The following is a 27,699-nucleotide window of genomic DNA, read 5'->3' as shown; positions in this document are numbered from 1 at the left end:
CTTTTTCATTTGAACCATTTAGGATTTCCCAAATTTCCTAGTTTCTGTGAGACTTTGCGAACCATTTTTCATGTGTTTTATCCAACTGTAAGGACACTTTGGTTTTTTTTTTTACCAGCAAAACGTATAAATCAACCGATTACCAAGTTTATTGACCAGATACAAGTTTAATCCTGAAAAAAAAAGCATTCTGCATAAATGGTGTAACGTAAGTGAGTCCAGCAACACTGTTTTTGTTGTGAACGATTAGTTGGGAATTGCTGGGGAAATTAAAATAGCATTTTTTATATAAAAGATTTCACTCTGCTGTCCTGTGATTCAGAAGTCATCTTTGCAAACATATCCCATCTTGAGCCGTTTACCTTTGTGTTTCTGCAGAGCCTTCTGAGTGGACTGAAGTACAGATTCGTGGAACTGCTGGGCAAATTCCTCCGGGGTGAAGCTGTCCCAGGCTTTTGTGCGTCCATTCACGCTGTGAAGCCCCTCTTTAGCCTGCAGGGGGTGTGGGGGCCGCAAGCTGTTGAGCAGGCTGGAGCTCCTCTTTGAAATCGGTCCCTCACTGGGCCCCCGGGCCTTGTCTGGGTAGACAGCTGGAGAAGGGGGTGCCTTTGGTCTTAATGTGTCTCCAAGGGGTTTTGGATGGCCATTGGGGGATGCGGGGCAATGTGAGGGGGGGCTATGCAGTCTGACATTATGGTGGTCTTCTGATTCAGAGGAGGGCTGGGCGAATGCTGGATCTGCAATCATTTGAACATATGTTATCCATGATGAGGTCAAGATCAACATTCCAACAGCTGGAACTCACTTTACACCACTACATTTACAGCCCCTTTTCATATACATTATGAAAAAAAACACATCAATAAACTACTTAATGCTTCATGTGTATGTTCACTGGCATTTGTCTTACCAGAGGTTTGTGCTGGAGGGCTCTTACACAGCGGGTGAGGTGCATGCCTGATGTTATCCAAGGTTACACTCTTTTCTTTGATGGCTTGAAGCAGCTCCACCACCTTTTCATTGTCTGAGACAGAAAAACGCACTTCAGTATTAATCGTGTCTGCGCATTAGCCTTCATTTTTCCCTGTGTGTGTGTGAAAAATGAGGTTTTACAATAAAGGAGGTAGAATACTGCCATCTGCAGGCTGTAAACAGTAAGGCTACAGGCTAAATTCCCAATTCAGAGAGTGTGAGTGTGTGCTTTTATGGCAATTTTTTAAAGGACCACTTAAAGACATTTCTGAACATTAATATTTGGTTAAGGGGTCCTTAGGCAAGACCCCCTTACGCTACCTGCCTACCTGGGATATGAGTGTAAGTCGCTTTGGATAAAAGCCAAATGCATAAACATGTAAACATGGAATTAAGTTAAGGTAAGGACTGAGGCCAGGTAATTAGTAAGGCTCTGAAATGCTGTGCATCGTGTGTGTAAAAGCAGTTTTGTCTTTCAAACTGGGAAAATGCAAAGCACTATATTGTGCACATATTGCAAAATATACGCTGCACTTAAAATCGGGGTATAAGGTTGACACGGCATTTTCTAACCCCTTATAATGTCCTTTGAGGCTCAAGTCAGCATGTTCATGGGAGTGTGGTGCACATAAAGCTGGTAGAGCTCAGCCGAAATTAACTGAGAATGATTACCAACTGTCCCAGAGCTAAATGAGCATGCAATCAGTCTTTACCCTGCAGGATTGAGAAAAGGGGATACAAGTAATTGATGGAGATGTTTGCTTGGCATGTTAAGGCCACTGTCTTAGTTTAGTCATATAATCTTATAATAGCTTATTCTGTGGTATTCAGATATGAGCTCACTTATGTCTCAAGATATGGTACAAAGATAGATGCGTTAATAAAAAGAAATTCTGTTCCCTTAATTGCACAAAGCTGGCTCCAGTGATCCACCCGTTCTTAACTTGAACAATAAGGAGTCATTGTTTCCATGGAAACATTGTTTCCACGTTGTGTTTTAAAACGTAAAGTTGATTAAAAGTGTTGGATGGAGAAACTGATCCACAGGGTGTATACGCATACCTCTCCTCTGCTGTATGGTGACATGTGATAGTCTGAACATGGTGAGGAATCTCTTTTTATCCTCCAGCTCTGGTGCCCGGTTCATCTCCTCAGGGGTGAAGCGAGTGCTGAGTTGAGAAGGAGTGGGAGTGCGTTTTGATTGTGAGGCAGGTGGGGAAGGGCTTCGCTCCCTGAGCATCCTCCTCCTCTTCCTTCTCTTCTGCTGCACGAGGTCATCATGCCTGCCAACCGTGGTCAGGCCAAACACTCTCAGGAAGTCCATTTTCTATACAGGGAGATGAAAAAAAAAAAAAGAAAAAAGATCCTCTAACTGGAGTGTTTCATCACAATGACTTGTATGGTCTTCCATCATGGAAAAGCTCCAAAAGCAAATGCGCTGGCTGCTATTTTACCTCTGTGGAGTCATCCAGTTTGAGTGGGGGCTGCTCTGCTACTCTCCTGAGATGGGCTCTCACCTCCTCCTCATCACTCTCATCATACGAGTCATCCAGCTCATAGTAGTAACCTGCAGAAATCACAGAAATGACTCCTGAAACACTACTTTTCAGAAAATCCTCTCGTAACAGATGAAGGCTACATCGAAAAGATGTGGTTATCATTTTTTTTAAAGCATGTAAGAGTGCAGGTTATTATATAGAAGGATATGCCTGTAGTGAATACCTTTCTCTCTGGCCTCCCGTCTCCTCTTCTCTTCCAGGTCCAGCTTACTAACAGGCCTCCGGTGCTGCTGAAGTAACTCATCGAAGATCAACACTGTGTCTGGACCCATTCCCAGTGTGGATACCTGTCCCATCACTGGTCCAGGGACCATTCCAACCCCTTGTCCATGTCTGCTCAAACCTGGGTGTCCCTGGGGGCTTTTCAGTCCAGCACTGCTTTTGAAGGTTCCCCCCATTTCATATTGGCTTGTCAGAGAGAGTGATGCCCTCTGCTGGTTGAGGAAGGACTGGGTAGATTTCTCCAGATCAGCAAGGAAGGTGCTAGGCTCAGTCAGGCCTGGAGGACCTCTTAGATGAGGATATTTATCCATTGCGCCCACATCTCTCCTTCGTGCTCCATCCTCATATTTGGAGGGCCCCGGGGGCAGCTGACTGAGCTCGTAGTGTCCCATCCCTGAGGGCTCGTGGCTACGTCTGGACTCTGAGGTTGTTTCTATAAGAGATGCAGGATTCCACAGGGTTGTGGGAGGGTGATGTTCACGTTGTGGCTGTGGAGGTTTTGGGGAGATGAGAGGTGGCGGGGCGCCTAAGTGGGGGTGATGCTCCCGGCTTCCTGGTTCGTGGTGATTTGGTATGGATCTGTAGAGATAGAATTAAACAGGAATTGCACATCTGTTATATGTGGAGTACAGTGCCGCACATCTTTTATAAACATTTATAAAGAGTGCTTCCTGATCATAGATTCTGCACAACAGTGTCCATATGCCATGTCTCCTCCCTTTTAGTCATGTCATTGTGCCTGTGCACAGCAGCGTTATCAGTCCCAGACAGAGTAGCCCAGAGGAGAGTGTGGATGTGGCTAAGGCACACACTGTCCCCCAGATACACAGGCCTCTTTTTGATCTTTAAGGCCTTTGTAGTGAGGCATGCGTGCACACACAAACGCACTCACACCTCCACAGAAAAGAGCAGTATTCTGAGGAAGAGGCCAGTTGAAATAGCCTGCCAGTGTATGAATGACCCAGGGACGGTAAGAAGAGGAGTGGATTTTAAATGAAAAGAAAGGGAATCACACTGAAATGATTGTGGATGAGTACATATGTATTCAAGGTTGGAAAAAGAGGAAAAAAATTACTGGGGGGGGGGGTCTAGAAGCTGTAACAGTGAAGAGGAAAGAAAGGCAGATGGCAGATGGCTGATGGACGCTTTCTTAAGAATATTTCCAAATGAAACCTGCCAATAATGCACACTGCATGACCAGTCAAATTATCTATGGCTCCTGCTTGTGTTTGTGTTTGTGTGTGAACGATTTAATGTGCGTCTTATCTGCAATCTGCAGCCTGTGAGCTGTGATTATGCGATTATACTGTAGGGTTACTGATAGGAGATGTTTGTGCATCACCCCTGTCCTACCAGCATTGACCACAACCTCACTTCTTAATTGCACACAACAACACAAACACACTGTCACTGTAACAATACAGGGTAGGCAGGGGGGGTGTTTTGCTGTGCACGGTTGTGTGGATTAGATGAGAATCAGTCCCTGTGCGTTCATACTTATGCAATTTGGGCAGAAAGAGAGAAGATTTTATGCCTTTTTTTCCCCCCAGACCTGCCCAAGAGAAACTTCTAAAGCATGCCAGCCTCTGAGGTTTCAAAATTGTGCAATAACTCTCCTTATCGGGCAAACAGAAACAGCCCCAAAAAAAACCCCAAAAACACCGAAAACATGCATATATTCTGCTCTCACAGACCCCAAAAGTGCTCATCTCCATCAGATAATAGGCAAAACATCTTTGCAATTGTAAAATCAACAACAACAAAGAAATAAAAAGAAACTGCCACAACAAATGTGTGTTTGTGTGAAATTTCTTGGCTGTTCTGAATCAAGTTGACCTTTAGTGTTGTCTCACCTGTGCGAGTCTGTCCTGTGATCTGGTGCGTCAGCTGGCCGGCCCATGTCCAGATGCTGCTCCAGGACCTGCTGGCGGAATTCAGACACCTGGTACTGACGATCCTCTTTCTCCTGCCGCAGCTTGCGTTGCCGCGCCAACCACCTCTCTTCCTCATTGGTCCTCTGAGCGATCATTGAGGCTGAGAGGCCTGCGGCTACACTGTTGGGCCCCATGTAGAGGCCGTGGCCTGAGATTAGACCTGGAACAGAGTGATGCGATTGAACCATTGAAGGGTGGATTCCAGGTGGGACTGGCTTGGGGGCTGGGAGTGCGGGCTCTTTGGTTTTATCTGCAGAGAGAGAAAAGTCAGCCTAAAAAAACAAACCAACTTGATTTTCCAGATGGAGACAATTGTTATAATCAGTTTTTCTGTTTAATATTAACTGTGAAGAGGTAGGGAAAAAAGAGAGCAAAAGTCTTCAAGGAACTAGTTTCGCCCTGGAAAACTGAACTATTTGTTGCTCTTTTTTTCTCAAGTTAAGTGGCTATTGTCATTACAGTGAAAGGTTTATACATACTGGTTACTAACTAACTACAATAGCAGATGTTATGCTAACATCAATAATAGTTCATAAAGTCAAATCATTGACTTACATAAACAACAGGTAAACTCTACAGGAATATGTTCATGTTATTGTTATCCATTTTATTCAAACAAATGACAATTGTATGACAGACTGCAAGCCAATAATCAAGTTAGAGCTGATTGAATATTTTAGCCCCTTTTCAAGCCAATTATGCAAACTGTTCCTTAAATTGCTCAACTGGTGTAAAAACAAAAGTACCAGCACGTCATTCCAACAGTGGTTTCTTCTGACCGACCACCTAATACTTTGGATATCTGGTTTATTGTAATCAGTGACAGCAGATTAGTCTGACATGGATTAATTGACTGATTTACAGGTCTGTTTCAGCTGTATATGACATGTTTACAAGGACAAGTGTTCATAAGCAGCATGATTGCAGCTTACAAAGGCTACATAGGATGCATGGACACATACCAGCCCGATTAGGGGTTAGTCTCTCAGGCTTGGTCCGTTCTTCCTGTCCCCTCATGGGGTGGAGCTCAGCTAGATAGTGGTTCTCCATAGCCTTGGATGCCTGCAGCTCCTTCTCCCTCAGCGCCCTCTCCTTCTGCCTCTCCAGCTCTTTCTCCCTTTCCCGCTCCTTCTCCCGTTCTCTCTCACGCTCCCGTTCTCTCTCGCGCTCCCTCTCCCTCTCGAGCTCCTTCTCTCGTTCTCTTTCACGCTCTCGCTCCCTCTCCCGCTCTTTCTCTCGCTCGGCCTCCCGCTCCCTCTCTTTTTCACGCTCCCGTTCTCGTTCGCGCTCCCTCTCACGCCGCAGTTCATCCTCCAGCTGGAGTCTAGGAAAATAAAATAGATCAATCAAGTTGGCTAAAAACAAAAGTAGATGTCAGTGACATTAGAAAGAAAGACGCATCGTTGCTCAGCGTATTTGTTGCGGGAGACTTTACCTCTCAGACTGCAGGGCTGACAGAGAAGGATGCGTGAAGTCTCCAGGGTAGCGGACCCCAGGTAGGTGCATGTGAACAGTAGGGGGATGGATGGGGGGTGGATAGAAAGGTGACCTCAAAGCAGAGAGACAGAACGGGTCATCCATCCTGGGATATAAGGATTACGAGTAAAAAGAGAAAAGGGAGAAGAAGAGAAAGTCAGTCTCCCTGTGTGACAATGCAGCGTTCGCTTTCATTAACCTGCGAGCCTCCATCTCCCAAAGAGGCGACATCACGGGGTCTTCCATCTTTCAAGGATGCAGCAGTGTCTGTCAGCTAACCTCAATCACCACACAGCGGCTAGCAGGAGACTGTGTATGTGTGTGACATCTTCTGCCCAAACCCTTATTAAATCCATTATAGCGCAGTGTGTGTGATGGGAACTGCAGTCCTACAATCTTGCTTAGTTGAGAGATCACACACATGGAGACATTCAAACACACACACACACACACACACAAAGACACGCGACCATGCATAGCACTCAATGACATGAATTAGGTTTCATTATTCAACACAACAGTTTTAATTTAAAGAAAGCCTAATTTTGGGATTTCTCACAATCTCACATGAACAGGTTACAAACATATGGAGCTAAGAACAACCAAACTAAATGTAGGACTCCTTTTCTTAAGCTAAGCAAGCGAAAGAGCAACATTAATGGCATTACCACAGCATTAGGAAGTAAACAGATGTGTTATTCATTTTTAATGGGCTTCTTAAAAGCATTTTGACATCGCTGAACCAGACATTTTCAAACACAGGCTTCGTACCAGCAGCTTGTCCAATTATACCCTGTATATCTATCATTTAGGACTCTGAGCTTGAGTGTTGCAAACAGTTACTGTACCAAAATGCTAAGTGCCAGAACTTAAAATTGATACTCTGTCCCCTTTCATTTGGCAAGCTTCACTCCTAATTTGTTACTTTGCCTTGAGTTTACTTAGAACCTGATAGAAATCATTATGCCGTCCTATGTCTTGGTCACATTTCACTAAACTTTACATTTTCTTTGTCTATTCAATATGAAAAATAAAAAAAACATCAGTGAAATATGTTATCTGTGGGAGCTTCAGTTCAAGGTCACTTATGCACTAATGCATTTACTGCTGAGTATTAAACAAATACATACAGCACCATTTGGTCTCTAAGGGAATCTGTGCAAAGTCAACTAAACGAATCCAACGAGAGGCTTACCTGTATGGCGTGAAGGAGGGGTGAGGCAGGTAGCTGGGGTGGTAGTAGGCAGCAGCAGCCGCTGCAGTAGCAGGGTCCAGGCCCAAGGGCAAAGACTGCATCCTCAGGGCATCTTCAGTTGTGGCATAGGGCCGAAAACCCCGGAGGTATTCCTCTGGTACCGGACCTGGAGGCACCGCGTTAGTCAACTGTCTGGGCAGGCTGAAGATAACCGAAGGAGTAAAGGCGAAACATACGGAAAAATATGGTTAGTTAGATTATTACTCGTGGAATCTCCACAGTTTCCACTAAGAATCTATATAAAATTCTGCTGCTTATTCTGGAGCATGTAATATACACATGAATTATTGAGCATAACAACAAAGTAAGTGGTAACAAAAAAACAAGAAGTTGAATTAGCAAAGTCACAGGTAACTGCAGAGAACTGCTTGACTTACTTAAGTGGCTGAAAACGGGAGTCCTGCATGACAGCACCGGGGGTGAGACCGAAGGCATAGGGGTTTCCCAAGAGGTGAGCAGGGACTGAGGGGCCACCTTTCTCCTGAGAGAGGGACCCCTCGACACACAGACGTTCCCTGCTGGCCCCACGAGGCCCCGAGTCAGCCTGGAGAAAGATACAGAAAGAGAGCCTTAGTCATTGTGCGTGAGAACCTGTGACCGTCACAGTTGTCACTGCTCATGAAGCCAATCCTTTGATGAGGGGGGGTTGTTTGTGGCATGGCAGCCTCCCTCACCCTCTCTTGCTACCTTAGGCACTTTAATACAATGTCTGTATCTCTCAGACACACGCGCGCGCGCGCACACACACACACACACACACACACACACACACACACACACCACTTCCCAGTAAAAATAGACAGCTTAACATTTCTCTAAGGAAATACTGTATTACAAAATGGAAGGAGGAGAAAGAGAGTGGTGAAAAGACAGCAGTAAAACAATAGATGACATCTGTATGATCGATGAGGACGTGGTAATGGTAGACAACAGCAGAGCTTCTAGAGATGATGACTTTGATCTTAGGATAAGTGTGTGTGTGTGTGATTATGTGCACACATCTTTCATAAAACAACATCTACAGGGAAGACAATAAAGTCCAAAAAGCAACATCCCTCTGTCTCTGTTTTTGTTTCTCCCCTCTTTTCTTTCACCTCCCTCCCTTTGGCAGCAAGCCTGGTCTCACTTAGCCAATCCCACAACAAACACACACAGACACTCAAGCAGGCACATACACCGTTTCAGAGCTACAAAAGGCATCCCGCTGTGGGAGTACGTTTTCTGAAGCTTTGGTTTTCCTCTGCCTACAAATGCAGCTGCAGAGCTGAAAATGTTACAATCCTTGTAAGTTGTACAAGGAAATCGTTTATGGAGGAATATACCGTCAAGGAGGATTTCCATAAGAACGGTGGAACATTTATCTAATGTTATACAAAACCAGATGAAATTGGCAAGAGAACAACTAGAAAGAGGGAAGATTGAAAAGATCCAGCTAAAGCCATAAAGATGGTGAGCGAGAAGAGAAGGCCGTTCTTGCCCCACTAAATTAACCTCTGGGCTAGAAAGAGACCTTACAGCAGTACTAGCCTCTCTCTCGCTGCCTCTGATAAAACAAATCCCATTTACTGAGCCATTACCTCCACGTCCTGTTCCACAGCCACTGACCCAGGCTGACACTGATGCGCCAACATCCAGTCTTAAATGCCTCTAATGTTCAGGCTCCTCACATCACCCTTTGTTTAAACCCCTCTCCACACTTTTCTGTAGTCTTATGTTACTGTTTGCTCCTTGTGGTTTGTTGCGCTTCGCTACACACTATAGCACTTTATTCCCTCAAAGCACCCCATCCCCTTTCAAAGCTTTATGAGCACAGGGAGAAGGTGGATGTTCCCTGACGGCCCCAGCAGCCAATTGGAAAAGAGGTTCATATGTCAAAATAACTCAGTATCAAATAGTGGCTGTGGAACTGCAAAATGCAGTTTCTGTTTGCTCTTTGCTCTTTGTCTTTCTTTGTACAAATGTCTTATTTTCCTCTGTGTGCCATAAGGTCTTTAGACACACAGGGTGAGTTCATAAATAGATTATTTTTCTTCTAATAATATTTTTTCTAAAACTTACATCCTGTAAATGACCACTATAACGCTCGCCGCCAGGCTATATTTTTTCCCAACATTTCTTCCACAAGAGAACATAGTTTTCAGTCATTATTTCCCTTAATAACTAGTGTTTTATGACAAAAGCAAAACCAATTCAGATATATAGTCTATGCTCAACAGTCTCCTATGAGACGTTGTGAAGTTCCTCTATTTTGGCAAGTCAGCAGACGATGTTGTAGGTTTTCCCCATCTCAGTATGTCGCTTGAAAGGTGCTTAAAGTTTAAAAAAGGATGAAATACTGGCAATCAGCCCACTTTTAGCTGTCAACTACGTTACCTCAAGGGATTATTCTTGTGGAAGCTCAACTAATCCTGTCGTATTCAATATGAATAACAACACTGCGTTAAATGTGTCAACATTTGGGGGTCACTTCTTCATCACTCACTCATGTTGCCCTGTATGTGTAAAGACCAATAATATCCAGTAAATCTTCCAGTTAAACACTTTACTGCTGAGAGGTTGAGGTCTGGCAGCCTTCGTGGCTTAAGGCAAGGAGATGTGTCTTTATTCAGGTTCTTTTCTGAACGTACGGTCTCTTCACCGAGCAAAATCCTTACTGTGATGTACTGTGAGCATTTCCTCATCTCCTTTACTCCTTAGCATCATAAATATAGACTGATATAAAAGAACAAGATTAGTGAATAATGTATTTACAGTAATACGTGCAGTAAATACAGCAGGAGCTGCTTTTATTCACACTGCCTGTGCAGAAAAAAATCAACACGATGACAATGAAAATGTTCCATGGTGGTCATGACTGCTCGAACGTCATCTGTGATGCAGATATTGACGTATGAAAGTCTGTTTATAGGATGGAAAACGTGTTATCTGTGAGTAACCTTAAAATGTGAATCAAAGCCAATGTTGCACCAAATAACACCATCTTCAGAACTTACTAAGCAATTGAAATAAGTTATTGTGCAACATGCACAATGTGAGCGTCACAGGGACTTGGATTAAGATCATTACCGTTACACGATTACTGTAAACTGGGGCCATTCTCAGACACAGATAACCACTCAAATTGAATCAGCTGTTCCTTTTCTAAAACAATTTGACATAAATCTTATCATGGGAAGATGGAAGAACAATAACTGTGGTGTTGTGGATACATAATTCCAACTGACAAATTCAGTTTCTTACTTCAGCAATTTACACTGTAACTAAGAGCCAAAAAAAATAAATCCATGTTACATAGAAGATTACTATACTATATAGCTTTGTAACTACATACATTTTTGATTTTCTGATTTTTCTGAGTCCTCATTTATGGATTTCTGCTTGAATATATGAATGCACACCTACAGAAGGACATACAAAGATGTGGATGCCCGAACCTTCTATCCTCAAGAGAGATGCACTTAGTCACTTTTCTACACATTCAACCAGCTATCCCATTTTGACTTCTCACATAGTACACACTGCCCAACACAAATACAAGAACTCCAACTCAAAGGACACATCCATTAACAGCCATCTTCCACTGTAAGAGCCAGGCCCCTGTAACCCTCAGCGAGGGTGGGAGACCCCGTGCATTGTAGAGTGCTCGTTTACGCCTCTCAGATGGAGCCATGAATCCAAATTGCCAATTATAAAGCAATTACATTCAGCAGCGGGAGCAGACTCCTGCAGTCATTAAAGCAAAATGCCAACGCACCAAGTCCTCCCCCCTTCACTGCCTGGCCTATCACCCCACCTCTGAAAGGCAGACTCCTATCTCAGCCAGAGAGAGACACTGGAATACTTTTCTAACACAGAGAAAGGAGGACACATAACGCGTGTACACACACAAACAGACACTTTACAGGAGATCCAGATTGCACACTGTATGCAGCCTTCTTCCCTTTTCTATCAATGTAGAAAGCTACTCAGAAATCATCTTAATAAATTAGGAACAATTTTATGGTGCATTTGTATGCGTATCCTTTATGGTCCTCTGGCTCTTTCTGAAGCTGCAGCACAAATGGGGAGACGAGGCCTGTTTTCATGACACATCTCCCCTGCTGTCCCCCCCAACCTCTAACCCCTCATTCCAACCTCTTGTCACCATCACCTCCCTTAACCTCCTCATTCTTGGCAGGGTGGCCCTGAACTGCTCATTGGGGCGCCACAAACCCAGTGATCTGACCTTTTTTCAGTTTGAGCTTGACCTCTTAGATACACACACAGCCAGTGTGCAGAAGCACACAAACAAACGCGGAGAATTGGCAACACTGTATGCAGGAAGGAGAAGCCAGAGCTGCGGCCGCTTTTATTTTCCTCCCGCGCTGTGAAATATTGATGCTAAAGGAATGGCAAATAGGGTGACATCACTGTGAGAGTCTCCAGCTCTGACTGACCCCTGAACTGCAGATGGGTTATTTTGTAAAAGATGTGGCTGCAGAGGGTGAGGGTCAGGGGTGATTCCAGGAGAGAGGACAATGGTCTGAATGCTACATATTGCTGGCTGACTGACCCTCTCACCCACCCTTCACTATCCCCCCTTTTGTCTGTCTCCAGGGAACCGTCAAAGTGTCTCTGAGAGTTTCCGCATGTTGCCGAGGACTGTTCATAACCATGCACTTGGCCTCAACCATTAGCCCTGAGCGGAGATAAGAAGGCTTAAAGCAAGAACATAATCTACTCCTTATCAAAGCAAGCAGCTCTCCATCTTTCTCTGTCCAACACTGTATAACCAAGAGTGGGTGTCAGGTTGATGAGGTAGATGATGCATTTGACTGCCAAGGTGAAAGGGGTGAGGCTAAAGCTGAGGTTGAGGGGGTTTAGGAGACACAAGACGGGGACTTAGGAGGGACTAATCCAGGGGCCAAGTGGGAGAGGGCCTCGAGGGGCACAGATGTTAGTTGCCGTTGAAGCTGTCACTCCAATGTCCCAGTGGCAGCTGGCACTGTTTAACGCATGGAGTCGCTGAGTGGGTGGGTGGGGGTACATTCATAGACCTGCCAGCTAAGTCACATGAACAAATGTGAAGTAAATACTTCCATAGTTTATGTTACGAGCCAGCTACCAAATCTGTTAATCCCTCAAGAGCCCGCCTTGATATACAATTGTGCCAGAATGCGACGTGCAGAGTGAGAAGACCTGAATGCTGCTTTATGATCCAAATATGCAACAGGAATGGAATTTAAAATAAATAAATACATCACCAGACAAGAATGGGACTTCTAAAAAGAGAAGCTAAAATAAAAAAGGAGAGAGGAGTCCAGAAGGTTAATGTCAGGGGGGGGTCTCAATGCGTTTACCTGGCGACCTTCGTTCCTCCACAGGCCGTTGCTGGTCTTTGTTGGAGCAATGGTGACTACAGGTGGGGTGTTTGGCACACTGTGGCCCGCTGGGGGAACCAGAACAGGTCCTGGACCAAGAGGACCTCTCTTGGGCGTGCTGACTGGAGAGCTGTGGTTGGTGGCGGGGGAGGATACTGGAGAGGACTCGCTACTGATGGACGATGCGGCTGGAGAAATACAGAGAAATGACACAAGTAGAGTCAAACAGAGCTCATAAAAGTATAGATTTTCTTTACTAAAAACAGGCAAATGAAACCACGCAGCTTAGCTACTTCACAAGGAAACAACAATAGCAACTAATAATGTCCTCACATGCACACACACATAAACAGATGGATGGCCTTAGGCCCCTGACAGTGATCAGAATGAGCAGCCCCATGAGAGTCACACAGCCTCGACATGTAGGACACACACACACAACATGAGAACACTCTAAACCTGAACAGTAATACTGTATATGTATATGCTGTGCTGTGCTTACAACTGCACATTGGACACCCCCCTCCATCACTCATACACACACACGGCAGGTGGTGAAAAGCAGGCCCAATGAGCTTCTCTGTTGGGCCGTGGCTGTGCCACATTAACAAAGCCCTCCGGGGAAACCCTGTAGCGCAGGGTCACGGTCTGGTCACATGCCTCACTTTCAACACATCTCGGTTTTTCTCTCTAGTTCCAAAGCTCTCATATGATCTTGCTCACGTTTATACACTAAAATCTGCAGTTTCACATAGCCAACTGTAACCGCGTAGATGTCTCACCATTCACCTTCTCTGCCTCTCAATCATATCCACTAACTCTTCTTTGTGTTTACCCGTCCTTCTGGTCACGCTTCTATTCGTCACTGTATTTTTTTTTTACCATCTTCCTGTGTTTTAACATGTATGTCGTCTCCATTTCCCCATCAACCCCTTTCTTTCTCTGTAAGCCTTCAGCTTCTCTTGAAAGTACAGTGTGCTGCATATCACCCGCTCTCAGAGCAAGCGCTGCATTACACAGTCAAACTGGGTCATAACCCTCTCGACGGGACAGACACTTTGGTGCTGCAAAAGAAGGACAGCGAGAGATGCGTGCTTATGTGCAAACGTACAAGTCGTATGCTTCTGTGCTTCAACATGTTTACAAGCAGTCATCTTAAAAAGAAAAAAAAAGAAGTCGATGAAAATTCAGGCCAGTTTCAGATCTGCTTCCTCTCCAATTATCACCACCAGAACAAAAACCACAGATCTGAAACTCAACCGCCATTTCTCCCCTGCTTTGGTTTCCGTGGCAACATAACCTAACAGACGATGTCTGCCTGTAGAAGGTGCCGTAGGGACATTTAATGATTTTAAACTCTTCATTCTGACTAATAACACTAAATAATGGAAAGGATCGATAATGCCGGTGAGGTGACATCTCCATTAAAAATCTTTGTGTAATAGGTGGTAGTGGTGGGGGCAGGGGGGTGTACATGAGAGGTGAGACCTAAAATTATGGGAGATAGGGAGCGGTTAGTAAAAAAAAAAAACAGTGACACGGCAGAGGAGGTCTGAGGTGAGAGCTCAGAGATGGAACCGAAAGGAAAGCAGAGATGAGGGGTGCAGATGGGTGAGTGGTGGATGGGGGTGGGGTGGGGACAGTCATATCTTGTCTGCACAATGGCAATTAGTGGCCTAATCCTCCCCCCTCACCTCAGACAGCCATTACTCTCCCCTGCAAGCCTAGGCCAATCAATAGCAGCCCACTCAGCCTGGGGAGCAGAGCTACACTTAATACAGCTCTAGTGTCACAGCCTATTCACTCATATATTGTGTGTCTGTGTGTCTTATATACGCACGCACACACGCGTGCACACACACACACACACACACACACACACAAAATGCATATGCAAGGACGGGGAACAAATAAAGCAGGAGGGTGGGAGAAGGTTGCGTATGTGTGTGTCGAAAGGGGATCACAGTTATTCTCAACTGCTAAGCAACAGACCTGTACTACATCTACCCCCCCCCCCCCCCCCCCCCCCCCCATCTCCTCCTTTTCCATGAAGAGACAGAGCAGACCAGAGAAGAGACAGGACAGACTAAATAATTAAGAGAAGCAGGTGAGGGTAGGAAGGAAATGAAAGAGACAAGAGCCATCTACCAATGGCTTTATTCTCTTCTTGCAGCTTGAAGAATCTGTGTGCACTTCTAAGCTTCTTTCATCGATGGGCATACACATTACAAAACACAAGAAAAAAAACAAACAAACTGCTATTATTCCTTTTTGTTCCTTCCTTCTCATTTCAAACAACACCCCATGCCCCCGCCACCTCTTCACACGCCCCCTTTAATTTTCCTTCTGTTGAGCAAACGTAGTGCCTACCGTCCAGATGAAAATCAGACTTTAAACAGACTTAATAAAGAACTAGCACTTACATCCAATAATGGCTCTGCTCGATTTCAGAGAGAAGTTGCCTTTTTAGATGCGTTCATTTGTGTATTTATCTGTTCATACAATCTCATCATGGCGCCATGTGTAGGACACTAATCCTACATATATATACACACACTAGGCATGTGACTGGCACCAGCCTGGTGTTATTACTTCAATGTGCTCATCCAGTTCCATCTATACTGAGAGAAGATGGCCACACATGCTGGGCCTGCAGGGAGCTAGAGGAGGAAGAACCAAGCACAAGCCTTCCTCCCCAGGGTCTAAAATAGGCTCATCAGCTCTAAACCTGCACTTCATTAGCTCTACTGATGGTGACTTGTTGGGGTGTGTGCGTGGTGTGATAACAGGGTTGGGAGGGACAGAGGAGGTAGACGCAGAAGGAAAAGAGCAACAAAAAGAGAGAGAAAAAAAGAAGAAGAGTCCTGTCTCAGTCCCAAGCTCTGATTAATGTGAAGCTCCTTTCTCCATCCCCACTTCTATTACCCATCCCACTCTCCCAGTCTGCCTCCACAGTTGATTGCTCAAGCTGAGCCGCACGCGCACACACACATGCACACACACACACACACAGTGCCAAAAAACAAACCAACCCAGCTGTGGTCAGACTCAGGGGCCAAGTGCTCCTGCATTGGCAACACTTTTTACCTCTGCCACTGACCCCATGAAAAACAAAGTTGCCACAGGTCTTCAGTGAACCCCTTGATACGCCACACTACCTAATAACACAGCGGAACCACACAGAAAAAAAAACAATTTAGTGTTGCCAAATGACCCCTCCCCATCCTTTGCCTCCACCATCACCTCTGATGAAACAGACGAGCAAACGTCTCACCCTGCCAGGCAGAGGCTGCTCTCCTCCTCCCTGCCAACACACCCAGCCCTCATCTCCTTCCCCACCCTCCCTCCCAGCATGCATTACAACAACATCAGCACTTAATTAAACAGTCCATTTCACACCTGGTGTGCATAGCAGTGCCCAGCCAGCCCTGCATCCATATGCCACCCCACCAGCACAAGCCTCAACACGTGCACTCTCCAACACAAACACACTGATGCACACAAACACAGCACACACCTGCTACTACAGTCTTGGCCATGCGCTGACAACACAACACAAAGCCTGTAATCTGCATCACTGAGTTGGGGGAGGGGAGAAGCACACACACACACACACACACTGTGTGTGTTGCTGTGCCAGCTAGAGAAAGGAAGACGGTACAAGATGGCGGATGGAAATAAGAGGAGCAATCCTGTGTGCCTTCTGCTGACTGTACCAACCGTGCATGCATGGTACTTAAATACCGCTTCACTTCTAATCAGAGTCATGAGAGGTGTTGTGTAAAGTTCCTGTGTACAGAAAGACAGAAGGAAGGGAAACCAAATTAACTTGTTGGTGCATGTTTCAGGGACAGCAAAAGCCTGAAGGGTTTTGCCTCTCAGACACACACACACACACACACACTCACACACACACTGAGCACAGCAAGGCTGTGTGAGCTCCAGGCAGGCTCCAGATGGAGAGGTCAAAGACACACTGCCCTGCTGTCCCAGCATGCTCTGGGCTCCCAGAAAGAAGGGAAGCCTCTGGCCACACACATACACTGAAACACACACAAACACCTAAACACCCCTGGTTTTCACAAATCTACTAATTACTTCCCATTGTTCTTTAATGAGTCCAACTATCGTGAATATCTTTACCACCCCCCCTTTCATTCTCTCACCTGGCAGCATATTGCACTTGGTATGGACACAGACATGAAACTTTTTGTCGTGTTCATGCGGCTAGGAGTGAGCAAGAAGAAACCACTGAGATGATTAAACCCAGATCTGCCCAATTAATCAGATATCAGCAGGTCTGCCTTTTTGAGGCAGTGTGTTAGGTGTCTGTGTGGGTCTGCTGGCACATAAGAGTGTACGCTGGATGAGAGTGTGTCCTTTATGCTGCTCCGATACTCATTATCCATCACCTCCCCTCTTCAGCGCAGCACTCAGTACACAGAGCTATTCATTATACTCACCGCAGACAAGTGCCGATGTATGTGTCTGTGTGTGTGCGTATGGTTGTGTGGGTGTGTATATAAACAGCAGCCGTGCTCAGGGTCTTAAATCAGTTCAGCAGCTGGTGGCAATGATACTAGTACGCAAACCCAACTAATTCCTCAAGGCATTCGAACATGAGTCATGGCATCTCATATATACTGCCCTATTCACCTAGAAGCATAAAGCAGGGGGTGAGAAAGAGAAAAGACGTTGAGTCAAAAGGTAATGAAAGGACAGCAGGCTGCAGCATGCAAAGAAATCACAAGGCTTATAGAGTTGCAAAGACAACTGTTTGTATGTGTGGGGGTGCTTGGGTGTGTGTGTGTTGCCTATAAATACCGGCTCTGCAGACAGAGAAATGACTTAAGCTCCAGAGGCTTCATGACTCTCTGCCCACCCTGGAGCCATTGCTCCTTACACTGGATGTTGCACACCTTACTGTATGCCCGAGGGCTGACTCACTAACACATCGCTACCTACTCCAACCAGGCAGCACAGTCAGCAGGCCTAAAAATATAACAAAGTGACTTAACTTTGCCTTTGCTGAAAAGGAGGTGCAGCTTCATCGTATGACAAAGACCGAAAGAAACTGTGTGAATAGGTGGGTTGTGAATTATAAATAGATATTTACACTTATTCTAACCATGCTAGAAAATGACTGTTAGAGTGTTAGAAAGGGGCGCGTGCAAGTGAAATAAGCTACAAAAACTCAAATAAAAATGATGTATTCACTATAAAATTAAATCGCAGGATTGGATGTGAAGAAGTACATTCTAAAGTAAATTTTTAGTTTTACAGCGGGAGAGAGTAATAGTCAGAAGGTGATAGGGCTGACATGCATGGCTGAAGGACTGAAGAGAGATAAAGGGGAGGAAGATGGAGGGAGGTGAGGAGATGTTGGGTCTGAGCGCTCTCTCTATGAGGGTAATCAATCATTTGCAGGGTTCTGGGTCCCAGACTGCTGTGGGTTGGAGAGCAAGGTGTCCAGGGACAGCAAGAAAGGAGGGGACCGACTGATTTAAGAGCCCGAACAAAGGGGGGGGGGGGGCTTTCTGGAGCCAAGGCACAGAGCCACACACGTATACTTAAACACTCACACAAATATTCACAATGAGAATCCTCACGCTGAGGCTTTTATGTGGGGATCCATGAACTTCTACGTGTGTGCTATCATAACACAGAGGTACTTGGGCTATGAGTTTGAAAACGCAACTGGACATACGTGTGTTTTAGGGATCATTTTTTCCATGTGCCCAACATACAGACAAAAACTAAGAAGCCAGAAACTCCCTGCTCACTGTGTATCTAAACATTTGCAGTGAACATTAAAAGATGGATTTTCAGCTTTAGTAAAATGCTCAGGAGGGTCAAAATATAAGCTGCATCTGTTTGGTGCTGATGCAGCTGACGTGGACGCGTGTAGACGGGGAACAGGAGAGTCATGACATGCACACTGACAAGCACCCCACATCGACACAGACTCGCACACAGCACATTAAATGGCTCGGCTACAATTGTCCATCACACAAGCATCTCTGGGGACACTAATTCAACTAATTCAACACACGGGTATCACTTCATTCCTGTGTGCAACTTTGCATAGCTATACATAAGAGCCCTACATTATACACAAGTGTACAAATATACAGGAGGTGCTGTACCTGCAAAGTTAGGATCTAACACGCAGATGGTCTCTAATGTTTGACATCATCACAATATTCTCAAGGAAAAATATTTTTGCAGACTGACATTAAGACTAAAAATCATGAAAAACTACTAAACCAAACTGCAAACCATAACTTGTTATTTAATGAGACTCTAACACATGGTAATGGTTTAAGTATATCATAATACCAAGTTTCATTAACCGTAAAACTGCTACTGGAAACGTTTATAAGTATATAAAGAGTCAGGAGGTACAAACAGAAATCCTGTTGCCGCTTTCTTTCAGAAAGGGCCGCCATCTAAAACATTTTACAATACACGAATGGACCCGACACCTTTTCTGGACCAGATCCACCAAGTATATATGATGCAAAGTGAACCATGAAAACATTCATCCAAATGCACTTTAGCTAAAAGGTAGACCCGAGCAGGGCTCAAGCCTACAGTTCATCGTGGCTAACTAAATTAATTATCACATCCGATTTGTAGCTTTACCTCGAGGTTCTTCGGCCTGTTTTGCCAATTTACGGAGGGCTGCAGCAAATCCAGAGTGAGCTGACTGGGCGGCTGGGCTTCCATTTGCTACGATGGAGCCGTTGAGAGGAGATGGGGTGAGGGGGCTGACCGTCGCCGTGGTACGTGTCGCCGTGGAGATCATTCCTAACGATGGTGACTTTGGCTCATGGCTCATGCCTACAAATGGACAAAAAAGGAACAGGAAAGTTTAATCAACAATATTACCGATACAACTAATATTAAAGACGAGCAATAAAAGAAATTCAGTTACAAGGACTTCAGTCAATAAAAATGCCATCCGCACATACACAGCCACTCATATTGGAATAAATGTTCAAAGAACAATGCAGACAAACAAAAGCGAATGGCATAAGGGACTTGGCTGTTTCCTTGACACAGGGCAGAGGGTGACGGTGGGTATCTGCTTGTGACAGCTGGGGAGGATGGGGATTGGTGGCTGCATAGCAAGGGTCAGAGGTGGAAGGTGAGAAGGGCAGGTCACTCTTCTTTTGCTCAAAGAGCTCCAGCATTGTGCATATCCGCCAGAGGTCCATTGTCAGAGTTCACACTGAGCATGCACCAACATTGCAAGGGTTGCTTCAGTTGTCAGTGTCAACGTGCCATAGGGGTTGGCAAATCCACATCCCGTGATATGTTCCTTCCTGAGACGCAACAAATTAGCAGCTCTTTGTCTCCCTCAAACAACTAGTTTAAGAAAAGGCTTTAGATGCTTTACGTGTTCGTTCTGATCAATGTTGCTAAGGAGGCAGTTCCAAGAACTTTTCCTAAGAAAAGCTAAAGAGCAAGGACAGCTGAGACATATTCTGAATGCGTCCAATTTCAAAAGATTTTTAAAAATGGTTAAACCTGCCTCCGAGTCTGAGGTGAGACTTACAAGAGCTCTGTGGTGGGTGAAGGGGTGAGGAGGGCTGAGATGACTGTCACTTTCCTTGCCGTGTGTCTGTGTTGTAAAATGAAGCATGCTGACAGCTCCTCTGTCAGTGGAATCCCTAAATGCCAGCACAAAGTCTGATAGCCCAACGTGCTCAAGAAAGCACACACACACACACACACACACACAAAAACAGGGGGTGGCTCAGAGGACAGTGGAAGTTCAGACTTGGGTAGTCTGTGCGTGGAAGAAATATCAACATCAAAACACAAACTAGGGAATATTCCAAATCCTCATTAAATCAACATTCACATTACACCTCAAGCTAAAATCACAGCACCCCATGGTTGAAAAAGAAAAACAACACTACAATTAGAGTTCCTTACTACCAGTATATCGACACCACAAATAGATAAGCACAAGTTATATCGGAGTTTACCCCAGAGTCTGAGAGGGTTATAAAAAGATCAAGTTCCCTCCTGAGAAGAAAGCAGCATCCTGCATGCGCGTGTGTTTGAGTGGACACACACACACACACACACACACATTGGCTAGTCAGGCATGAGAGAGTGAATAGCATTCCCAACACCTCTTGAGTTGTCCTGCCTGTAACCTCCCAGTTACCCAGTGCACTTTGAATGAACCCAGCATACAATTAATAATGGAATCAACAATGACTACTGTCTGAACAACAAACGCAGCACCGCTGACAGACTGACACGGGAGTGAAAACACACCAAGTCCAGTCCTTGTCCAATAACATGACTTTGTCAAGACAATAAGCAACTGCTCCTCCCGCTCTTCTCTCTCAGGAAAAAAGTCAAACATGAGAGTTAAACATACACAGGGAACTTTTGGTGAAACTGACCCACTTCAGAGACAGAGCACACTGCATTTTAAGACTGGCAAACCACACATATAAAACCACAGTGGAGAGGAAAAACACATGTGAGTAACACAAGGAGAAAAAAACAAAAAAAAAACAGGCCGATTTTGACAAATACAACCATCCAAAGGTCTGGCAGTGGTTCCTGAATCCCTCTCATAGATTATAAGGGTAACCAAAGCTCCTTACTGCGCAAAGAAGTGGAGCCGCCTGGATCCCCCATGGCTGCATCTTCACGTTGAGCCCATCCCAGCACACACCGGCAGCGACCAACAGGACACACACCATCTTCCTGCACTCCTCACTCACGTCTATCTCCTCTTGCCCATCCACCCTCTCCCTCTCTGTCTTCCTGTCTCTCAGTGCAGCTCACAAAGACCGTTTAGAGCTTATCTAACAAAGCAACACACCACACATGCTGCCTATCTCTCCCCTTGCTCTCACTCTCTTCCTAAGTGAGAAAACAGAAATTCTTAGGCGAGCAGCTGCTGCGATGTCACATGACCTCATCCCCGCTTCCCCTCCCTCCTCAAACTCTCCTTCACTCCCCCACCTCCTCCCCTCTCAACCTATAATTCCTCAGCCATTTGTAGATAACAGACACAGGCATGCATGCCCTGCCATGGCAAACTGGAAGAGGGGGAGGGGAGAAGGGAGAAGAAGAGGAGGAACAGGGGAGGGTGCTCATTCGGTCACCACATATGACCCCATTGCTGGGGTGTGTGTGCGTCTGTGTGGGTGTATGTAAACGCTCATGTATGACTACACACGGATGGGTGTAGGCAGGTAGGAAACACCGAGATTAAAACAAAGAAAGAAAGAAAGAAAGTTAAGAGAAATGAGGACATGTCTCGGCTCGTGTAAAACCTGACAGCTTCGGATGAATATCTGCTTTTAAACACATAATTGTTCTCACGCAACTTAAAATTCTCCTTTAAGTGAAAACACTCCAGTTCTCCCCCAAACGCGGAAGTCGCAACAAAAGCATGGGCATGCGATCTAACTCCCACAGTATACAGACACACATCATACAGTTACAAGAAGTTGCTATCAGGGTGGAGGATATGCAATTGGTTGAGGGTGGAGGGCTCAGGAAAAGGGTAAAAGCGTGGGTTGGACTTCCTCTCCATGAGCTTCGTTGTCATTGCAGGGGTGTGAATGAGTTGTCTCTTTAGTTATTTCCTCCTTCCGTCACTCGCTACTTTTCTCAGAACGGTGAAGGAGCAAGAGTGAGAGCGACGACAAGAGGGACACAATTTTTCAGCGTAAGGCCACACGGGGGTCAACATTATACCACAAGTTACCTCTTTAAAAAGTGCCTGTGCTACTGAGGACATGGTCTGTCTCCTCTGAGAGAACATAGAACAGACATTCTCTCTGTGCACCTTTTTCTTGTCTAACAGTTAGAAAAGGATCCACCTGGTTTTGGAAACTAGTGTCTCTACACTATCTGAGGAGGCTTGCATTAAGCACATAATGGCCAGGTAGGCAACCACAGGTAAGAGGCTGTGGTTGCTAACATATATTCCCCAAACATTTTGCTTGTTCAATCCCCCTCTGCTGGTAGTCAGAAGCAACAGAGGCATAACCTTAAGGTAAACTATTTCCCTGGTTAGAATCTAGCATTGTTGCCCCTCCCCCTATTTCTCTTTCTTAATTTCCCATCAACTCTCCATGGTTCCATGACCAATGAAGGCAAAAATATTCCAAAAATGCAAACAAAGAAGTGAAGTTTTATGAACATCAAAGAGACTAGTCAGTCACTAATGGTCGACAGTATTTATAGAATTTATGAGTTTTTCCAATAAAGTCCATAAACTAAGAATAGCATTAATAAAGAATTGCTTTGTCAAAGCACGGAAGGGTAAAGAATTTGCATGATTAAACATAAAATCACTCGTAGTATTACAGATATGAGGGTGAAATGAGAGCTGTCTCGCATTTCTCTCAAATAAGGAAATGCACAAAACACGCAAGTGAAGCCCGTTTACTCAGAGTTGGTAATGATGAAGAGCATGATCAAAGCAGCACAGCATGAGTAATGTCTTATGAATCTCCAGATAAGTGTGCCTGTCTTTACATCTTGACATCACAGTTTCAACGCAACAGTCTATATTCTTCAAACATCCAGCAGATGGCATTGTCTCACAGTTAATCAGGAAGACTTCTGTCTGTAAAAAAAAGGATATGTCAGTCATAAACCAACGAAAATGAGATTTAAAAAAAAATAACACCGCTTTGGATTATGAAAAGGACAAAGGCTGCATGGTTAAGACCCTTAATGTGAAGTTCTTAGGCTACCTGAATAAGTTAAGATATTTTGGAAATGCAGCAACATCTCACTCTTCTGTTAACGACTCAAGGGCTAATCAGAAGTCTGTTACACACTGAGCTTCCTGATGCAATTAACTCTGTCACTGCTGCTACGCCCTCAGGGAAAACAAAACAAAGCCCCGACAAAAAGAATGTAGTTTACAACAAGCAACATGCAAATATGATCCACCCAGGCACACACAAGCTTGCTTACTCACACGCACACACACACACACACAGACACACGCACACAACAGATTGACTGCTAAATGGCATACAGTAAACACACAGTTTTAACACCCAGCCGGGAGAAAAGCCGATCACTAACTCTCATAGTCAAACAAACACACAGTTCTACCCTTTTGCTAGTTGGAATGCAGATTACCCTCACACACACACACACACTCTCTCTCTCACACACACACACATCCATACCCACACCCACTCACATCAAGTAAATCCTCTTGGCTCCTGTATGGCCTGGCCAGTGGAGAGATAATGCAGTGGCAGCTCCAGCGAGTGGTTAATCTTTAACCAGGAAGGGATTTGCCTATCAGCTTGTTAAAACTAGCGGTGCAGTGCTGCAGGCTCATCTACCAGAGTGCAGTCACCAGCAAGGGTTGACCATGTCCAAAGCAGCACGGACTGACACTGTATCACATCCAGCTGCTGCCCACACACACAATAGATAACTCTTTTCAAGAGGCTTAGAAAAGCCAAAATGTTGTGGTGCCGTTAAGGAGCATAGCCAAACCGGTGAGTGTGAATTTAATTGCCCCAAGGGGACAAATAAAGTTGTTTGAATTTGACCTCAAATGAGCAATTAAAATATCTTTATAATAAACTGGCTAGCTCCGCGGACATTTCCGCAGGTTTGCTTAGTTCCACTTCTAAATCTTTGTAATTGCTTTTCTATAAAACACAGCAAGATCGCCGTTGTCCGATCTTTTCTCTGCTTCCCTTTCAGAGGTATATTAACCAACACAAAATAAACACTGCGGCTTCACATTCAACAGTTCGTTTTGTTTTGTTTGCTTTTTCGACTGGAGGGGGAGGATCAACGGACGAGTTTTTAAAAATCGCCTGGAGGCAAAGTAAACAAGAGGAGGCTGCAATGAACTTGTTAGTTGAGGAACTCCAGGTAACATCCATTTTGTTTTGAGCGGATCGGTTTCCAGCAGGTGGTGAAGACAAGTGATGTAAGATGGCATGATCTAATCATGCCATCTTGGGGAAAATCCCTCATTGCACGGATGATAAACTTGGATCACAACTGCTCTGCACACATCTGCAAAAAAGTGTTGCATCCCTCAACATGTAAAACCACCCTCCTTGTTGAAATGACTTGCAGTAGGTAGCTCAGGCACTGATTCAAGAGGGATTTAGAATCAGCTTGATGTGTAGATGCAATCATGAATAGCGGACTGTGCTGACAGGGGGATGAAACGGATGGTAGAAGGCTATGCAAGAAGTTCAGCAAGAGGAAACTTCATAGTTACGACAGAGAAATGAAACACATGAGGGTGCCTAAAATATCACTGAAGCTGCAATGAGGATGAAACCACCCAAGCAAAACAGGATGCAATACAGGCTAACATCACAGCCACAATACCACGTGCTTCAACCTAATTTACCTAAAAATGACACCCGGCGTAACGGACTAAATAACAGCAGGAAGCATAGATCTGTGGTTAACAAAATCAGCACTAAGAAACATGGTTTATAAAGGACACGCATACTGTACACTTAAATGGAGTGGTGGGGAAAAGAAAAAGGAGGGAAATAAAAGCAAGAACACAGCAAGGACAGACAGGACTGTTCCAATCGTGAAATTTCAGCAAAGGAATGTGCCCGTCAAAGAAATAATTGCAAATCTTAAATGTGCCCGAAACCATGTTTGGATGTTTCTCTTTGCAGTTAAATCTAAAATGTTACAATCATATCACAGGCGCTCATCAGAATCCATTTGATCAACTATAGGAAGTTAAGCACCTCGAGATAAACACGGGGCACCGTGAAACCGCCGCGGTAGAATGGGGCAGAAATGGTGGAAAATGCCAAGGAAATGGTGACCCATATTACACTTTCATTCATTTCCTGCTGTTATTATAGTAGCAGAAATGACGATTGTAATGGCTTTGTAAAGTAGATAGCCATCAACTCACATCATGGTAATTGAGTAATTATGCAATAATTGTGACAGTTCTTGTTAGACAATTTTGAGACTGGATTTAAATGCCTACATACATGAATACCAGGGCTTGAAAATTAACTGTGCATATTGTTTGTTGTGATCTCACTCATACGCACACAAGATCACACTCATAGCGTATCCAGGGGCACAGCAGGATAAACCTGCTCTGGTAGTTCCAGCTTTGTTTGACTTCTGAGATGAGATGTCAGAGCAATCTACCCTGAGGCACTATACAACGGATGTGTGTCAGTGTGTGTGTGTGTTTTGCACAGGCAGGAACACCTCTGAGTGCCATCTCTTTTCCTCGATACCAAAGACAAAACCCTGATATCAGAGAAATCCTGAAACAGCAGCACTATGGCTGCAGAGCAGCTATATCAAAAGGAGACAATTCCAACAGAGAACAAGGGAAGAATAAAAGGTAGACAAAGACACAGAGAAAGGTGGTGGTGTGTGTGTGTGTGTGTGTGTGTAGAGGAGTGCCGAGCGAGAGATCAATCAAGAAGACGAAAGAGCGAAAAAGAGGGCATTGCCTGTGTCTGAGCTGTCATTATACAGCAGGCCTCCATTATGGAGCTACAGCAGAGCACAGAGTACATCTCCCTCTGACCTGGCCTCACTCACACCGTCCTTAACACACATACAGATCTCTGTGCAAAGAGCAAAGACAGCAGTCCTCCTGTCTTCTGTAGCTTCAAATGATATGCTCCTGTAGGTGAGTGTGCACGTTTGTGCACATCTTATTATTCATCCCTCACCTCCTACTTCTCTTCCTCTCACCTCCACCCCCAACCTGCCTGACAGCAGCTTGCAACAAAAACACAGAGATTTCAAAAGACCAGCCAGAATCTATCTCCCTCTCCTCACCTCCTCTTTTTTTTTTTCTCTTCTTTTTAAAACCAATTCTCCAGCGCGCACACACAGCCACAGAGAAGCAGTATGTCTTGAGGGCAGGCACGAGCTGAGATGACTTTCTCTCCTCTCTTCCTCCCCGCATCCGACTCACCCACCCCAACAGTGCCATTTCCTCTGTCTGTTAATTACATATCAGCTGTGGTACGGCTTGCTGGGATTGTGGTTGTGTGGGTGCGTGCGTGCATGTCATCTGGGGAGTGTGTAGTTGTGTTCTCCGAGACACCGGCGTAGGCGTATGACAGAACAGTCTGGTTACGCTTCACAACGCTGCTTAAAGTGTGAACACACATGAAGAGGCACACATTCACCACACAAGCACACAAAAGAGCCTCCTGTCTGTGTCTCTGGCTTTCTGCTCTATGCCCCCTGGAGTCAAGCTGCTGCCTGTATGGCTGCCCCTGCCACGGCTTCTGTCTGAGGGGAACGCAGTGCTGCCACTCCCCTGATGACAGGCCCAGCTTCAGCCTGGGTCTAGCCGTTTGACCGGGAAAGCAGTCAGAGACTCAGCTCTGAGTCACAGCCATTATTGCCACCATCACCATGTCCTGTCGAGTCTGCCTTTTGATCACCCTCGCCTGCTACAGAGAGACAGAGAAATGTGGCAGTGTGGCCCTTTCCAGAGTGGGAGGGAGATACAACAGATGTTACAGATCACAAACTCAACAAAGGAAGACCTGCCACGGAGCTTATCATGGGTTCTGCACCTGTGGTGTTCTTCAGTACACGTTACGCCACATAAACAAACCCACACAACTCGTCACAAATACACAAATCCCACATATTACTCAGACCTGGATAAATTTCATTGTTCTCAGCAATCCTCTCAGTGCCTGGGGACCTCGCTGCATGTAACATATTTTGGTTGTTATCATCTTTCAACTTTTTCCACTCTCTCTGCTTATCTCCTACTCGGGAGATGAGCACTGTTTTTGCTGGCTCCCCTACACACTCTCCTCACTTCGTCCCGTCTCTCTACTCTATCCTCTCCTTCTCTCTGTGATGTACTCTGCAAGGTTGTAGTTCCCTAATTAGCACTGCAAGTGCTCTGCATGGGC

General features: G+C 45.1%; 2 protein-coding genes across 3 annotated transcripts in view; one reads left to right on the top strand and one right to left on the bottom strand.

Moving 5' to 3' along the window:
• Positions 1-27,699, top strand: part of cmc2 (C-x(9)-C motif containing 2) — a 264,026-nt gene that overhangs the window by 50,686 nt on the left and 185,641 nt on the right. The gene's annotated exons all lie outside the window — the stretch shown is intronic.
• The window catches only part of gse1b (Gse1 coiled-coil protein b), a 162,632-nt gene that overhangs the window by 4,066 nt on the left and 130,867 nt on the right, over positions 1-27,699 (bottom strand). Inside the window, exons 3-14 of the mRNA XM_072380442.1 lie at positions 19,424-19,621; positions 12,758-12,966; positions 7,796-7,962; positions 7,359-7,559; positions 6,123-6,269; positions 5,650-6,011; positions 4,607-4,937; positions 2,695-3,332; positions 2,427-2,539; positions 2,035-2,299; positions 911-1,024; positions 363-737 (exon numbers count right to left, since the gene is read on the bottom strand). Of these exons, the coding sequence (XP_072236543.1) occupies positions 363-737; positions 911-1,024; positions 2,035-2,299; positions 2,427-2,539; positions 2,695-3,332; positions 4,607-4,937; positions 5,650-6,011; positions 6,123-6,269; positions 7,359-7,559; positions 7,796-7,962; positions 12,758-12,966; positions 19,424-19,621 (3,120 nt within the window). The remainder of the gene's footprint in view (positions 1-362; positions 738-910; positions 1,025-2,034; positions 2,300-2,426; positions 2,540-2,694; positions 3,333-4,606; positions 4,938-5,649; positions 6,012-6,122; positions 6,270-7,358; positions 7,560-7,795; positions 7,963-12,757; positions 12,967-19,423; positions 19,622-27,699) is intronic.

This window comes from Leuresthes tenuis, unplaced genomic scaffold (genome assembly GCF_036924035.1).
Source record: "Leuresthes tenuis unplaced genomic scaffold, fLeuTen1.0.hap1 SCAF_2, whole genome shotgun sequence".
NCBI lineage: Eukaryota > Metazoa > Chordata > Actinopteri > Atheriniformes > Atherinopsidae > Leuresthes > Leuresthes tenuis.
This window is presented reverse-complemented; position numbering and strand designations above follow the sequence as displayed.